The sequence below is a fragment of the Culicoides brevitarsis genome, unplaced genomic scaffold, assembly GCF_036172545.1.
Source record: "Culicoides brevitarsis isolate CSIRO-B50_1 unplaced genomic scaffold, AGI_CSIRO_Cbre_v1 contig_20, whole genome shotgun sequence".
In the NCBI taxonomy this organism is placed as follows: Eukaryota; Metazoa; Arthropoda; class Insecta; order Diptera; family Ceratopogonidae; genus Culicoides; species Culicoides brevitarsis.
In genome coordinates, this window is record NW_026973404.1 from 2,920 (window position 1) to 21,704 (window position 18,785).

Sequence of the window (18,785 nt, forward strand, 5' to 3'; positions counted from 1 at the left end):
GATAGACGTGCTCAATCATGTACCTACTTGTTATAAAAGACGAAGAGAGTTACTTTGACATTGAATTCAGTTTTTCACGTAGAATAGCTTCTGAACGTTCACGTTGTTTCTATATTTTTTAAATTGTATGTATTGTGAGTCAATGGTTTTCCCCATTTTTCATTAGGAAAATTACATGACATTAATTGTCAATACTTGATTTTTCAATTCTTTAAAACGATTCGGTAATATAAGAGCAGTAAGTGCTTAAGAAGCGGTAAGTTAAAAAAATTTGTTCTTTTAAATTCCTTAGTTGAAATAGCTGTCATTTTATTAATTAGAATTTTTTTCGTACCAATTCAGTTCATTTTATTGTTTCATTTAAACCTTTCGTCTCTAAATAGTAACATATACAAGCACGAACTATCGCGAACAACAATTTCATTTACCACAAAACGTTCATGTAGTTCAACACATTTGAGTTCACGCACACATTTACACACATATATGATATAAAAAAAATATTATGAATGGATGAATTGATTCTCGTTACTTAGTTTGTCTGCTTACTCAGGTTTCTTTTACCTAACTAACACAATTTAGTGACGCTTTGTATATCCGAACGTACGCTTCAGCTGTGCTCATAAAAACTTATATTAATTTCATTACCCTTATTTATACAATATTTTGTTACTTAAAAAACGTAAATTAAAAATATAATTGCAAATAAAATTTTAATAGAAGTGTTCGTTTAAAAAGAAGTTCAAAAAATATCCAAAAACATTCAAAAGGTGTACATGTACGATCACTTTTTGTTTTATATGTATATAAATATATTGAAAATACAGACGCGCATTTTATTTATGTAGGTAAAATTATTCGCACAAAATGAATATATAAAAGATCATCGTTAGTAAATACAGAAATGCAAAGTGTAAAGTTGCACTAAACAAAATATTTTTACAATTAAAAAAAACTCAAAGCGATATATATTAAATAATAAGAGAGTCTACTATAATCTTTAAAAAAATAAATTAATTGTATGAAACTTTATTATTTCTGCAAATTTTTTAAAATATAGATTACACGTTTTACAGGCATATCGAATATCTAGGCATATAAATAATCAAATAGGAACAGCCTTTCTTATTATTTAATCATATAGAACGCAAAGAAAAAAACCTAAAAAAGTGTTTTGTGGGCAAATCTTACTACCTATACAATTGAGTGTTCACATTAAACAGCATAAAATCTAATGTACATAAAATACATATACATTACGTAACATTTGTGTTTTACATTTTTTTTAAAAATATAATGATGAATCAGAGCAATTTTCTTAAATATAATATTGGAAAATAATCCAAAAAAATATATAAAAATCATTCACAATTCACTGTAAAAAAAAGAAAAACCTGTTGCATAAATTGAGTATAACGCATGTATGAATCAGTTCACAATTCTTTTTTCATCAATATTTCAGTGACAAGGTGACAACATTGAAGAAAAAAAGGAATAAAAAAATCTAAGAAACATACAAAAATTGTTGAGCGTACAATATTAAACATATGTAACTTCAAATGAAAATTGTGTATTTCACTACATTAATATTGTTGACGTGTTAAGCTGAAGTTCTTAACTAAAAAAAAGCTATATATCAAGTAGAAAGAATAGAGCTACGTGAATAGAATTTTCGTAATTTCTTATTTAAGAAACAAAACATACGCGTTTTTGTTACGATACTTTGACGAAAAATTCTTAAGTTTGTTCTAAAATCATTAAACGATTCAGTTTGAATAAATACGTAAATAAATATAATACACGAGTTGCAAATTTTGCTTTGTTAAAGTGTTTGGATCCAAGTAAATGGTGTAGTTGACTATACAATTATTAATAACGGATTAAATGCTAATTACAGGAGGTATGAATCGATTTATTATTTTATTTTATATCAATCGAATAATGACTAAGAGGGACTAGACAAAAAACATCTAGAATAAATTTGCCAATTATAATTGACTTCTTTTAAATAAATAAATAATCAAACTTTAAAAACAGCTTATTTAAGTTTCTATATCTACTGTCGCCTATAACCAGTCTATTTTCTTCATGGATAATAAAATCTAAAACTTGATCGTGAGTCATTGCTATACATGTACATCGAAATTCACTGTTAGTAAATGTGTAGATGTACGAATATTTTTTATCAGAAAAATGATGCATGATTTTGTATTTTTTGTTTGTTAGACAATAGACATTTAAAAAGGAAAATGTAACACGTTTATAAGTAAGAACGTTTTGTTTGATTACCGAAAGATCACGTAAAGTTATTTAAATGAACTTAACTTAAACAAAACAAGATATTTGACAAATCTGTAAATAATTATTTGTGATTACTATCTGATTAGCTAAAATTCATTTATATCATTAAAACCTAGCTATTACATAGATTTACTTTTTTTTTTGTAAAGAACATATTTCGAAGGATACTTATTAATTTAATTAAAGCTAAATTTCGTTCTATTCTAAGGAATTAAATTTATTTAATTTTATATGTATTTAATTACGTCTGTATCAGTTATGGAATTTTGTACAAAAGATACTAAAAATTGCTGTAAATATCCAAGGCATTCTTATCTCTAGTTTTGGCCTAGAAATTTCAATCGATTTTATTATCAGTCAAATTTTTATCATACACATTGTCTATTGTGGAACATCAGAAACAACTTTGTAGTTATTCTTCTCTTTTTCAAATACATATTTTATGCATTTGAAACTTTTGAAAATTATAATTTCTGATTTTCGTGTTTTTTTATACCTAGTAGTATTAAATGGGTAGTCTTTTACTCTTCGCATAACATTGAGACATATGTACAATGTACATAATAATGTATGTGTAGATAGAACAAAAGTGCATTTATTTATAAGTACAATAACAAGAGAAAGGCGAAAACCAGTTTTAAATGGATTTCTTTTTTCATTTCTTTATTTTTTATACTTCTTTGAAATAAATTTGTACATCTATACATACAATAATAGTAAACATATAATTATTTCATATAGGTACAGCAAGGATTTGATCTTTGTATTTTATGCTTCAAAATTCGGTTAGAAAGATAAACAATAAAAAATAAAATATAATTGAGTCGTACCGTGAATAAATCATTCAATCAGAACCAATTAAAAACCAGTACATAGTAAGTTTTCATCATATAGCAAAAAAAATACACATAGAAAGCATTTTCAAAGTATCTTTAAATATATATTCACACTAAACGTTGAATATTTCCTTTTTTGTTTCCTATACTTATTTGACAATGAGTCATCATACACTTGATTTAAGTGTTATTTGACATTTGCATATTTTTTTTTACTAAGAACCACTAAGAATTACTTTTATAAAGTTTTATTTTTTACGAAATCAAAGATTGATAGAGTTATTCACATATAAAGTACATAAAAAATATCTCTAACCCTTCAACTCTACCTATCAAAGACTATTTTTTACCAATTTTAAATAAAAACAGCCTTTAAAGTGATTAGACAATAAAAACTTGTGTTTTTCACTTTTATTTTAGTTTGTACTTATACATAAGCTTCTTTTTTTCTTATTTGTACACATACGTCTGAGATGCATCAGATAAACCTAAGTAAGTTTTATTTTAGTCAACAGTTTTTCATTTAACAGCTAAAAAATATAAGAATAATAAAATAATGGTTGTTGTTGCAACTTTTAAACTTGACTCTTTTCATAAAAGTAATATTACATATATACATATCTATGTATTACTATCTTTATTTTATAAGTATTCGTCTACATGACTGATGCGGTGTAGTGACAAACATAAACTATACAGAATAAAATAAACAGGTTTAATATTGAATAGAATTAGAAAAAGGTTAGAGCAAGTTATGTAGTGTGTACGTTTAAGATGTGGAACAACTTTTTTTAACGTATCTTCGCTATATATAACAGAGGTAGACTAAGAAATCAAGCTTCGAATCAAGAGACATGAACAAATAAAATTTAATATTACATTTTCTTCGTTTGAAAAAATAAAACAAATTATCATATTTTAGACGAAAAGGAGAAGAGAAACAGAATTGCCCTATGATAGAATTTTCACTGTATTACATTTTCTTCGTTTGAAACAAAATAAAACGAAAAGGAGAAGAGAAACAAACAGTGGTATAAATAGGATTGGTTCAAATCATTTTGATTTTTACTTTTGAAAAGATTTTGTTCGTTTCTGTTTTTTTCATTCTTTTTTTAAGAGAGTTACACACACACCATCATATTTGATGAATCATGTTTGAATGCACCATTGTTATACATTATTATTCTTATTTTTTATAAAACACTTTATTTTTTGATTGTTTTGATTTTTATATGTAAAAAGATTAAGTTCGTAAAATACAAGAACAAACTAAGTCTGAAAGGCTTAATTTCAATTTTTTTAGTATAAGTAACGCTCAAATATCCTACAAAAAATATGTTAAAAGTAAGAAAATTTATAGAAAATTCTTTGAAAAATAAAAAGTATACATTCCTCAAGCTTTTTTAATTAAATTTTAATGCACTGATGGACCGCACAAATAATTCGCTTATTTGTGAAGGTTTATTATAACATATAGTATAATAACTAGAAAAATTTTAACATTTATGAACCAAATAATTTTTTTATTATTAGTATTCTTTATCATTATTAATAAAACGTATAGCTTTACACACATGCACGAAACTATTTTTCACTACAACTGTCACACATAAATACTGCAGAAGTCGCATGTCCTATGCTTTAATAATATTCAATGGAATGACGTATTAAAATATGCAAAATGTATAAAATTCTTTAAATTCCAACCCCGATATTATTATTTTTCTATATACTTAGGGGGTGTTTTTCTGTTGAACGTATGCTATATAAAACATTAGTCCCGCTTGCATAAATAGGTATAATATATATAAACGGAAAGGACATGTTAGATTTTACCCTATTTTTTCAAAATATATCTGTTTGGTTCGTGTGTATCCAGACAGAAGGCAATAAAAATGCACGTGAGCATTCATAATGTGAACGCTAGCAACTTATAACACATAATAATGAATATGAAACTAAACTCACATCTGGACTACTAATATGAAAGCTTTACAGATCACAGGATATAAAAATTAATAACAACAAAATTTTCCTTTTAATTGCCTAAAAGTTATGAAGTTATGAATAAACAAAAATAAAAAATTACAAAAAAAAATAATTAATACAACAAGATAACGTATAAAAATAAAGTTACATGGTTTATATTTTTATATATATCATACATATAATAAACCTTGTATTCGAACGTCTAAGAGATCATTTTATTTTCCAAGAAGTATATTTAAACATAAATACCTACAAAACATGTGTATGGGTAGCAGTGAATAACAGTAAATTTTGACATGCTGGTCATGATAATTTCTTCGAAATCAAAATAAAAAAAATATTTATTCAAAGTTAAGCTAATTTCGCTTCTAAAGCAAGTGTTCAGTAGAGTTTCTATACAACATCTAACTCGTTTTTTTCAAGATTTAACGACGAATGAATATGCAAATTTAGTTCAAAACATTAAAAATGGTTGAATGAAAAAAATTAAGAAGTAAGTTACGGCCTCATATTTAAAGAAGATAAAAACCAATTCATTAACTTTCATTTCCAATGGTAATTTACTGAAATAGACACAAACATGCTTATTGCACACCTTTAAACCTTTTTTTAAGAAATAACTTTTGACATTTTACTAAAAGAAAATTTATCTGACTTAAAAATCTGAAAATGTATAAAAAGCTTTTTAAAAGAATTTTTCAAAGAAGGGTCATCGAACTTCGTGTTTTTCTTTTTTTCGGATCAATTTCAGTATTGTAAAATTACAATTTTTTCTGCTTTTGCTTATGTACTGGTTAGAATGTTTATAAAATTGTGAATTAACTTCACATTTTGTAGATAAATTCTTAAATAGAAAATATGAGTAAACTACAGTCTTATATGTCTATGTATTAAACTAACAAAAAAACTGTAATAGTTTTCCCCTTGAATTACGTTTTTAGTTTTTAAACGGAAAACGTAAACAATCTATATCGTCGAAAACGCTAGGTATAATAATACTATTGAACAGCTGTTGTAGTTTTTCAACGTATTTAACGTAAAATTTCCATTGTGTGTTCCCTAAAGTAAATACGTTGTGCGAGTATGAACATTATGTAATGTTTTATGCATCATAGCAAATGAATATCAACTATCCAAATTTTGTTATGAATAAATGCATAGGAAATTCTTAAAATTACTTCAAATACATATACAATCGAAATCCACTCAATACTAATATCAATACCAAACAAACACACGTGTGTTTTCATTTTTATCTGATAAAAAATATATGAGTTTTATACTTTAAAGAGAATTGCATTTGATGCATTCTCGAATATTTTTTTAAATGTATTTCGATGTAGCTTCAAAGGGGTGAATATCAATGATTAGCTAAAGTTTATACCAAAACGTTATTATACATGACTCTGCGTAAAATTTGTAAAAATAATTTTCTTTTTTATGTTTTTCTCTGTTGAAGTGTTATATAACGCAATGCACTGACACAATAACATATCTATTGAATATAAAAACCAAAAACATAAATTATTTACCTGATTCGCATTTATCAAATGTGATTTGTACATGTTTTGTAGTTAAATCAGATATGTAAATGAAGAAGCTTATTGAAATTTGTTTACTTTCTTTAAGGCGAATTAATTAGTAAAGGAAAAGTTCTAATACACTAATATTTCAAGAAAAATATTACAGCATGTTTCATATATGGATACTAGGGTATAGTTTCATATTTAGTTGAAAAGAAGTATTGAAATATAAAAAGTTGTAAAACCTGTTTTACTATGCATCCATACGTGTAGTAAAGGTAGTTTCTTTGTTTTTTTACTATAGCTTTAAAATTTAGCACTATAATTTTAAAAGAAGTCAATTTTCTAGTGATGAACCATTTGTAATAAAAAAAATGGAAATCAAAACAATAAGTTCAATAACCCATATTTATTTTTTTTCTTTTCCTGATATCCTGATTTCTTGGAAACCAACATTAGACGAAAATATCGAATGCGAAAATTTAAAAAAAACTTCTAGTTGTTCAACCGTAAAAAACACATTTAGTAAACGGATTCTCTTTTTTCTCACATTGTGGATATGAAACTATGTATATATTGTTTTCATCGCAGTAATTTTTTCTTTTTTTAACTGTGCACTGTGCATTTTGTTGTGCATAATTTGTTTTATCTAACCACCGTGTTTTAGAGCCAGTTACTAACCTGTTCACTAGTAGTACATCAACGGTCTGCCTATCTAATCTAGGTACGCGTAAGTAAATTAATGTACGTAATACCATCGTCACATTTTGATGAATGAACTGTTTTTATAGCCAATAACAAAAACATTAAAAGAGTGCATTCGAATAATTGAAAATACATCATGTGGAAAAATATTTCTGTTTTTTGGGAGCGCAAACAATTTTTCAAATTTCAATTAAGTTTCATCATTTTTTTTTATCATTTTACTTGAACCCTCAGCAAGAATGGGTTCAAAAATGTGAAGCATTCATTGAATTTATATTATAATAATTTTATTAATAATAAAATAAAAAATAACGGGACTCTATATCATACCAAAATGACTGCCGTACCGACATATAACGAAAAAAGTGTCGTCGTATCGTATCACATTACAATATTTTTTCTATGTGAAAGCGAAAATATTTTTTACAGGCACGAAAACGTAGTCCATCAAATTCATTGTAATAAAATACAACCGAATTACCTACCCATCAACATCATCATCATTGTTTTGCTATGACGTCTCTGTGTTCAAAATTCGAACAACTTACTTACTACATACATAATATGGGTGTATTTTAAAAGCTAGACACTGACAGACAAACGATGAGGCGTAGGACTGTTATAGGGTTAATTTCATCCATTTACAAGAGAATCATGTTGCGCATTGTTCAACAATTTTATTTTATTATTTTTCATAAAAACAGAATATAGATTCGGGAATACATGTGAAAAATTATACAAATTTAAAAAATAAATGCAACAAAAATAATTGGTAGGGTTGACTAGTGATTCGGGTTTTCTTAAAACAAATCAAAAATGCGATATTAATTAGGCATCGTTTTTTTTTAAATTTTATTAAAAAAAAATAAAGCAAATACCTAATTAACATATATATTTTTCATTCTAGATAGTGGACTAGGAACCGGCACCATTTCTTCGCGGTGGACACCGGTTGGGGCCGGATCAGCGGGTACGTTGATTCCGGCCGATGCCGGCAATGTAGATGTTAAACATTTAGATGTGGGTGATATGAGTGACGTTAGTGATGTAAGTAACTTGAATTATGATTGTTATCGTTTAACGAATTTTGTTTTAATTTGCTATTTTCACAGGACGAAAAAGACCTTAATTCAGCAGATGCTGAAGGTGTCTGGAGTCCAGATATAGAACAAAGCTTCCAAGAAGCACTTGCCATATATCCACCATGCGGTAGAAGAAAAATTATATTATCAGAGGAGGGGAAAATGTATGGTAAGTTACGACTTTATTTCAATAATTATGTATGTTTTGCGGCAATATTTAACAATGCCAATAAAATTTTGTCTAAATGTTAAAGCAATTAAAAAAATATTAAACTGAAATTAACAAAAAATACGACTATAATGAAGTATGTATGTATTATCAATTAGTTTCTGTTTAGACATTTGCTAATATTATATTAGGAATATAATGCTATGAAATACTTTATGGAATTCATATTTGTTTGACAGGAAACACATATCAATAAATTAAGTGGTGACCGATAAAGTTTATAGATAATGGTAATACATGCATTCTTTGTAGTAGTAAATGATTTCATTTTTTCAATTGTCTAGCAATGCCAAAATAAAGTCTTTTCATAAAAATATATTTTACTTTATGGATTGAAGCAATATTTTTTTTTAAATATATTTTTGAAGTAACATAGTAACCTGAAGTAACAAGTAACTTGCAGTTATTTTGAAATTTTTGGACTTCTTAAATATTTTTTTTACACTTACATTGTGGTATGTATATCAGAATAGAGACAAAAAATTGTATATAAATTCAAATATAAAACCTCGCATATTTCTTATCCTTGGATTTTCCTTTGAAGTACAGATAAAAATTAAGCTTTGTGAAAGTTGGTAAGAGTTTTCGAAAATGATAAGAAGAAAAAGACAAAAAATATTAAAATGGACAAAGTGATAATTTTTTTCCTTTATATTTTACTATTTAGAATAATGTTTAACCAAAGTTTGGTTCGAGAAAACAAAAATACAGTCGATATTGTATTCTGGTATTTTAATATCATTTTATTCTTGTCTGTTAAAATGAGAATATTTTATTTTATTACACTTACAGCCCTTTGCTTCTTTTGATGTTTTAGTGCACAACACACCTTTTTATTTAAATAGTTCTCTGTCAACTGAAAAGCAATGAATTATTACAATTATATGGAATTTGTTAGTATCCTGTACTGACCACTTGCAAGTATGTTCGAGTTTTTGATATTACAGTGAGATTGTTGCTGACAATTTTCTTATGTTTCTTCATACTTGAATTTCAACGCAAAAATGTGTCTCTATTTCAGGGACACCCAAAATACATAATAATATAAAACGGTCTTGCCCTTTGTTGATCCTTCAAAGGGGTAAAATACCGAACAGAAATGTATTTTTATTCAAGATAAAGAAGTCGCCCCCTTTGATTGCGATAAACACTTGGAAACAAAGAAAAACAGCCTTACGGCCATATTATAAGCAAGCAAAGGCGCTTTTACATGCAACATACATTGCGATATTAAAAGCATAAAGCGTATATACATCTTATACAACATTTACTAATTGCACATTCTTGGCATAGTTTTATATTTCTCCATATTCTACCCATAGATATATCCCCTTTTGTGAATGAAAATGCCTTTTATTTTCATACGCGTCGTCCTCTGTTTTTGTTCTACTTTACACTCGCATATTATTTATACCTACGCTATACATACATCCTTTGTCGATGATAAAACTTTTCTGGCTAGCAATGAGAACAATACAGTTAGACGCTACACAAACTTTCGGTGTTTTATTTTATTATTAGAAAGAGTCACACACATACTTACGAACATAGACGAATTTCTGAAAACACACTGTCTAGATATTTTATTTTATTGCTAAATGTTGCTCCTATGCCAAAAACTTTCCGTACAATGACGCTCTCATAGTGTCCTTATTGCTCTTCATACTACCAAGAATTATAATATTTTAAGTCGACAAACAACTAAAAACAAGTAGAAATATTTATTAAATATGGTATTTCTATTTTTTGTCTTTTACACTCAACATGTGATATCAGAAAATTTTCTTTTATTCGTAATGTTTTCCCATTGAACTTCAGGAAAAATTGAAGTCAAATTTAAACCAATCATTCATTATGTATGTATCATATATTTATATATATGCATATATCCTTTATATATGGGTCATTTCACGAGGAATCACGGAAAATCACAACTTCACCAAATCAAAAATCTAAGATATTTTCCATCTAAAGCATGAAAAAATAAGAAACTTTTGTTCTAGCGAAACTCTATGGCGGTTAGTTTTACCAGTTTTTCTTCAGAAACAAAATTGGCAAAAAAAGGGGCCTTAAATACACTTTTTTGGATTTTCTAACGCAACAATTCATTTGCCGCAACATTCATTCAATTTTCATAGGTATAGGTCGAACTTTTTCAATTTTTTTTTCACTGGAATTGTTTGCCATGTCAAGTAGATAATTTTTTTCCATGAAACATATGGTCGGAAATGAACCATTACTCCGTGAAAGCCAAAAATGTCCCGTCTTTCATACATTTTACTGTACAGTGAAATTGGTTTCTGAAGAAAATCTCAGAAAATTAACCGCCAGAGAGTTTCGCTAGAACAAAATTTTCTCATTTTTTTGTGCTCTAGAGGGAAAATAGGTATCTTAGATTTTTGATTTGGCAAAGTTGTGATTTTCCGTAATTCTTCGTGAAATTACCCATATGTATATTTTTTTAAATCATCTGTTTTTATAATTTTTTGACTTAATTTATCAGCATTAAAAGTGATAAAGTTCATATGTCAATTAAAATCAACAATTGAAACTATGAAACTATCATTAATGAGACAAATCTTCCTCATAGTAGGTCATTGTTAACATAATAAATTATTGTTTTTAACAACATAAAAATTAAAAATTAGTAGCTAACATACGTACAAATAAAGAAAAGATAATAAAAAAGAGATATGTTGAATTAAAATCTTTCAGTTGAACAATTTTCGTTGATTGATGTAAACAAGAAAAGAACTATAAAAAACTTTTATACTTAATTGAGTAATAATTACAAATACAATGTTAATTTAAAACGTTTATAAGTATAAAAAGTATTCGTCATACAGAATTGTTGGTGAATCAACATTTGCCATCTCATATAAAATGAAATCTTAAGTAGTACAGAAACAAACACTTGTAGAAAATAAATAATAATTTTATTTTTTGCGTTTTCATGATGTCTGTTTATTAAATGATCATATTTAACAAAACAAATGTACAAAATGACCTAAAATAAAAGCTGTATGTGATTATCCCATTTGTTTGTCTGTCTGTATTATATTAGCACTATATAGTATTTATCTCTTTTTTAACTGTCCTTTACTTAATTTAAACCAATGATGGAATAAATCAAAATATTAGGCAAAATATTGTATATTTTTATTTTATCACGACTACCCATAAACACAAAAATGTATGAGCAATGTGAAACAGGCAAAATAGTAATAAGAAACTGTTTGTGTGGAAACATAGTTGAAGCTTAGGTTTCAACAACAATGCAAAGAACAAATTCCTTATTTAGTTTGATTATTTGTTAGACTGGTGGTATTCATTTCATTCTAAAATAAAGTTGTTTCGTATGCTTACATATGCACCATCAATACTGTCTAATGTGATTTGTACCTATTCTATTTGACTACTGATTTGAAAAAAGTAAAACTAGTGCAAAATACAATTTTAAAAAATATGTCAATATAAAATGATAAAAATTATTATTTTGTTTGAAAATAAAGCATCGCTTATGTGTAAAAATGTATATAAAATTTAATTATATTTTTATAGCTATAAATCTTCGAATTTTATAACAAGTAATTCACGTTTAACTTTAAACAATTGTTAGCTCATGTCAGTTATGTAAATAAAGAGCATGTTCATTGTTTATCCTACAGCAAAAATTCTTTAGTAATAAAAATGTGAGATAAAGAAAAACATACTTTCATCATATAATTCTTGACATACCTGTCGTTTTTGTAATCATTTTCTTCGTATAACATGTTATCATTATATTGTGATATAAGTTTTTTAAAAACCTTAAGTTATGTAAATAGATTGCTGTGCTATCGTGCGATTATGATAAAACAAAAGTAAAAAAAAGCAATTTTAAAATAAGTTTTGAGCGTTTATCTGCAAAAAAATAAACTATAATGTTATTTATTGCATGATTTTATAAAAAAAAAAAACATTTGAGAGTACCAACCTAATAAAATTTATTTTAAAGAAACACATTTGAATAAGAAAACATTTGTTCTATTTTTTTGCATTTTTCACAATATCACAATATTAATATTCAATTTCTTTATTAATATTCAAATTAAATTAAAGCAAGATACATTCCAAAACCTTATTTGCTTGACCTCATGGTTGAAGAAAGTATAAGAAATTATGTTATACAATAGACTAGATAAAATACATAAATTAACCAAGGAAGAATGGAAGAGAGCTTATTAATATAAGAACAGAATATCAAATACGGATTCTAAGTTCTCTTTTATGATTGTCAAAGATCTTCAAAACCATATGTTGAATATCTTAATAAAATATTATGCCTACTATTGCGTCAAAAGATTCTGAAAATGAGAAATACTTTCTATAGGATTTACAGAAATGTATCAAAGCAGGCGTTTTTATTGACATAGTTGCATTGATAACAAGATAAAAGTACATATATGTATTTTCCTAAAGCCTAAATGTCGTTTTCGAACCAAATGTACTAGTTCTTATTCGAACCCGAATAAGTTTTATGTGATTTTGCTGTAATTTTTGTACTGGCATAAAAATAGCAGTGACACTGTTGCACAACACAATAAAACTTAGATAAACATGTGTGCCCGGCAAAAAAATTTAATACTTTGTTAAGACAGCTTATAAAAATACCAAAATATCAAGGACTTTTTCGAAAAAGCAGAATATAAAAAATATTTATGGCAACAAGTATATTTTATTTATGTGACAGTACATTTTTTAAATCTTGGTATGTTAGTTTTTATATATTAATCACGTGTCATATGCCATATGAAATCAGATTTCCAGGGCTTAAACCGCTTTCGACTTTTGCTTTTGCTTTATTGCTATTGCTTTGACTTAAGCAAAAGTTTTTAAAAACAATTGCTTTTGCTTTTAGAAAAGCAATATTGTATTTTGCTTAATTCGACTTTTTCTTGACTTTTTTTGCAAAAGCAAATTGAATTTGACTTTTTACAAAACTTTAGTTTGAGCCCTGCAGATTTCTTCTTCATTTTGAAAACATATATTTAATTTAAAGTTTAATTGTTTATATAACAATTACAAAACCTTACCTCAATAAAAAGCTAATCAAAAAAATATTAATCCTACTAAAATGCGTAAATTTAAAAACCTAAAATTTACCAAATATTACCAAAACTATTTTTCAATTATTTTTCTATGAAATTTAGTCTAAGTTATTAAAATTTACAAAGTATCACAACTATAACAAAGTATAACAAGAAAAAAAGTATAAAAGTTTAACAAAAAAATTTTGATATTTCATATGTTTTGAAGGTTCAAATACTTAAATGACCATTCCATTATTCTTATTCCATTATTGAATTCTTGGATTTTTGGAAAAAGTGAGCTGGGTGGTTATTGTTAAACTAATGTTTTTTAAAATTGATAGGAAAAACATTTACTAACATTTTTTTCATTTACAAAAAAGTAAAAAATATTATCTTACATACGTTTCAAATGATACATTACTTGTAAATAGAAATATGATATCGTTAAAGAGGTTCTTTTTCATTCATTTCTGAATTGCATAAATGTATTTGACATTTTATTTTTAATTATTTTGTCATAAGTCCTAAGCAGTTACAGAAGTCCAATGAAAAAGATCATTAACTAAAAGATTTTAAGTTTAATTGTAATCATTTAATTACCTTGAAAAAAATTTGTTTTTTTACAGGACGAAATGAGCTTATTGCCCGTTATATCAAAATACGAACAGGAAAAACAAGGACGCGAAAACAAGTTAGTTCTCATATTCAAGTACTAGCTAGAAGAAAGTTACGTGAGCTACAAGCGAAAATGAAAGTGGTAAGTACTTACAGCATAATATAAAGTGATTGTAATTTATTATAATTAAAAATATACAAAGGATCGCTCAATCGGAGATGTTAAAGCGTTACAGACAATATCGAGCATACCAAGTGCGCAATTAGTACCTCAAAAGGGGTATTCACACCACCACCACTTATCGAATCCTTCCTGTTTCTCTTATTCCACAGTAAGCAATAATCTGACAATAGGTAGTTTATTTTATTCGCAATCAATTTTTAGATGTCATATATGAAATTCATCAAACAAGATAAAAAGTTTTCTTTCTTTTGATACAATATGTCTAACACAAAAGTTCCAAACAATGTGGTTTACCTTGTAACTCATTCTTACTGCAATTTAATCCAATTCCTAAGTAACTTTAATTCATACCTAATTAATCATACATACTTTAATCAATTACATTTAATGTATTATTTATTACAAATAAAAAAAAACATCATTGAAATCATGAATTTTTTGTTGAAATTTTTTTCTTATTACTAAGTACATAAATTACTAAAAAATAGATAGAAATAAACTGAATCATATTCTTGTAATTTGGTAAGTACCTACTATTTTTTAACCGAATTTCCCAATTTCAGATACTGATAAAATTGCATTCAAACGTGCCTGGTGAATCACCATAACATTTTGTGTGTGCTTCGAAAATGCTCGCATTTGTCTATAACGCTCGCTAATAAAATTCATGCAGCCCTATATATTCTTATACTGTTTAATTGTTTGTTTTTTTTATCTTTTTTTTTAGCAATTTTGGCAACCTGGGCTAACAGGTCCAAGTACATCACAAGACATCAAGCCATTCGGTCCCGGCTGCTATGGGCCTGGTAAAGCAGGTGGTGCAATCGTGCCAGGTGACAGTAATCTTCCAGCAGCCCACACATGGGAAGGACGATCCATAGCTACGCACAAATTTAGATTAGTAGAATTTTCAGCATATTTGGAATTACGTGTTGAGGAAGCGGTATGTATAACAAAAACATATTTATCTCTAAAATAAAGTTTAGTTTTATTAATTTTATAATTTTGTAGTACCATAAACATTTATTTGTGCATATAGGAGAACAGCCTACTCACGCAGTACTAGAGGTAATTTTTTATCATTTAAAAAATTAATGTATTTTCTATGTGAAACATTTTCATAGAAATTTCGGTTTATAGTTTTGTTGCATGTACTTAATGAATATGTAATTCTTTCATTTTTAATTTTAGCCGGTAGATGTGAAGGAAATTTATGATAAATTCCCGCAAAAAACTGGTGGACTCAAGGAATTATACGAGAAAGGACCACAAAATTCGTTTTTCCTTGTCAAATTTTGGGCGGATTTAAATACGAATGTACAAAATGATACCGGTGCCTTTTATGGCGTGAGTAGTCAGTAAGTGATATTTTGTAAATCACTGCCATATACATTATTAAATAACGTAATTTTTAGTTATGAGAGCAACGACAACATTGTAATATCCTGTTCAACCAAAGTTTGCTCCTTCGGAAAACAGGTGGTGGAGAAAGTTGAAACTGAGTATTCACATTTAGAAAACGGCCGATTCGTTTATCGTATAAATCGATCTCCTATGTGCGACTACATGATCAACTTCATTAATAAATTGAAACATTTGCCAGAAAAATATATGATGAATAGTGTTTTAGAAAATTTCACCATTTTGCAGGTAAACAAATATTTTGATTAATAATATTATTTGAAGAATTTTTTATTTATATTTTCGTATACTAGGTTATTTCTAATAAAGAAACTCAAGAAACATTATTATGCATTGCGTTCGTATTTGAGGTGTCTACCTCAGAGCATGGAGCTCAACATCATATTTATCGTTTGGTGCAAGATTAGCAAGAAGTTTCTTCATCGCCACTTTTAAGCAGCAATGATATTACTGGAAATCTTAACAACAGCAACAACAATAATCAAACAAGTATTGATAATAATATAAATGAAAACAAAACAACAACAAGAACCACCTCTACTATCCTTCCATCGCCTGTATATACTCACCCATATCATCCTCATACTTATACTTCTTTGTACCAACAACATATTTCAGCAGCCACAAATACACTTTTGAGTATGTGTAGTACTTCAGGAGAATCACAAGTAAATTGTACTGTAAATCAAAAAAGCGATATTATTAGGGAGTCCACAACTTCTAAGATGGTCGCAGTAGAAAATAAAACGAATTCTTCCGATAAAACTGATATTACAAAAGCAGATAACACTGAGACAAAAATAATTTCTGAGTTCAATTTTAGTTTTGTGAAACGAGAAAGTAATTCTTCAACTGGAAATAATCAAGCACCAGTTGACTAAAAATGTGCTGGGCACTTTAAGATGTCCTGCAAGTACTAAAGCAACAATCAGAGTAGCATGTACTTTGAATAATCATTATGGTTTTTGTTAAGTAAATATTCTTATATTTAAGTCGTATGCAATCAAAAATGTATAAAATCAAATATAAATATATTATAAAAAAAGTTAATCCCTTTCGTAAAACTATTTATATTATATGTACAGAAATATAAATAGATACATACATATAAAATGAGACAAAATTAGATACCTTACGAAACATCATAAATGTAACTGATAACTGTAAAAGTCTATTCTTGTAAGTGTTTTACACTGTATAAAATAACGACATAAACAATAAATATATTGTATTAGATTCTACAAAGTACCCCAGAGGACTACCTAATACGATTTATCTGAGTTTATCATTGACAATACTATCACTATCAAACGTATTCTTCAGCTTTTGAAAGAAAACGACTTTCTTCATTAAAGAATATCAGTGCCTATAAATTTCATGTACGTATATAAAACTTGTTCAAACCAAAACTTTTCAATGTTTTTAAAACACTAATTCAATCATGCTCATACACAATTAAAAATTATTAATTATAAACTCGTTGCCATTATACCATGATCTTATTTTGTCAAATAGGTAGGAGATATTGAACATAAGAGTGCTTTAGAATACTGCTTTGAGTTGACGGCCACCATACTTCAAATTATTTTCTTTTAATATGCTTATAATTGTAGCTTTTATCTTATAAATTATTTTATGATCTAAAAATTGATACCACCAATTGATATCATTTTATAACAATGATATTTAATAAAAATAAGTTAAGAAGCAAAGTTTTTATTTAATTTTAAAAACAATATAAAAACGTATACATAGGTATATGTATTTGAAAAAAAAAACATAAATATAATTTAAATGATAAATTTCACTTTGACGATTTGTCACTTCAAAAAAAAAAATAAATAAATTAAATAAAATAATAAAAACATATTTTTGAATTCGATTTGATTTTTTTACAATGATCTTTATTTGCTATTTTAGTTGAAATCGTACTTCCTTATAATTTAGAATGGGACCAACATTTATGTTTTTTCTCATTGACTTACTCTTAATTTGCAAATAAAAATAAAATCATTGCCATGATATTACATTCTAATTATAAATATTTTTACGAAACATGTTTTGTGCTATATTTTAAATCAAAGTGTGAATGCGGCTAATAAGTAAATAAATTATAAAACATATATCTAATCAGTCAAAATTAATATTTTAAACATTTTAAATGTCCTTTCTTAAAATAAATTATTTTCAAAATTATTAAGTCCGTCCAACCAATGCGTTAATGGTTTTATGTATTAAACTACATATTGATAACACTTTTAAAAAAATTATGTAGTATGATTCAGAAGGCAGGCTCGGAGATAACTCTTACAATGTAGAGCAGTTTTTAATTTAAAATAACATAAATATTTAACAATAAGATTTTGAAAGAGAATTTAATACTATTTTTAAATGAGAAATACAAAAATCAGTTTGATCTCTTAATTAGTCAATGAAAAATTATATATTTTAGTTTTAATTTAAATAAATTCGAAATAAAAAGCCGTTATTTGATTGAAAGTTCTTTTTTTTATTACAATAATTATACATTTCATAATATTTACATATTTAACAAGTAAGCCCAACAATACAGGATATACAATAAATATAAAATAAGTGTGTAGATGTATAAGAAAAAAACATAAACAAATTTTCATATAAGCAAAAAGCAGAATGTACCTTTTCGAAACACTTTAAAAATTATATTATTTTGGTATCGAGAAAAAAAAATAAAATCTCTTTATTATAGGTTCTCTTTCAATGTTAGTCAAATAGTTTATTGTGTTTTTAATAAAATAAAAAAACAAACAAAAAAACGAATGCAATGTATATTTTTATTGTCATTAGT

The 18,785-nt window shown here is 26.5% G+C and overlaps 1 protein-coding gene across 1 annotated transcript; it reads left to right on the top strand.

Annotated features, from left to right (window-relative positions):
- The first annotated feature begins 1,475 nt into the window (after positions 1 to 1,475).
- Positions 1,476 to 17,635, top strand: LOC134836398 (protein scalloped-like). The gene is made up of 9 exons (XM_063851623.1): positions 1,476 to 1,900; positions 8,262 to 8,401; positions 8,467 to 8,605; positions 14,364 to 14,494; positions 15,264 to 15,479; positions 15,548 to 15,604; positions 15,728 to 15,894; positions 15,952 to 16,186; positions 16,252 to 17,635. Exons 1-9 carry the CDS (start codon positions 1,885 to 1,887, stop codon positions 16,363 to 16,365), a joined length of 1,215 nt encoding a protein of 404 aa, XP_063707693.1. The 5' UTR covers positions 1,476 to 1,884; the 3' UTR covers positions 16,366 to 17,635.
- Positions 17,636 to 18,785: the final 1,150 nt, after the last annotated feature.

Excerpts from the sequence above, each read along its gene's own strand:
- LOC134836398 (XM_063851623.1), top strand. Across the intron at positions 8,402-8,466 it reads ATATGAGTGACGTTAGTGAT|GACGAAAAAGACCTTAATTC; the intron begins GTAAGTAACTTG and ends CTATTTTCACAG. Across the intron at positions 15,605-15,727 it reads CTACTCACGCAGTACTAGAG|CCGGTAGATGTGAAGGAAAT; the intron begins GTAATTTTTTAT and ends TTTTAATTTTAG.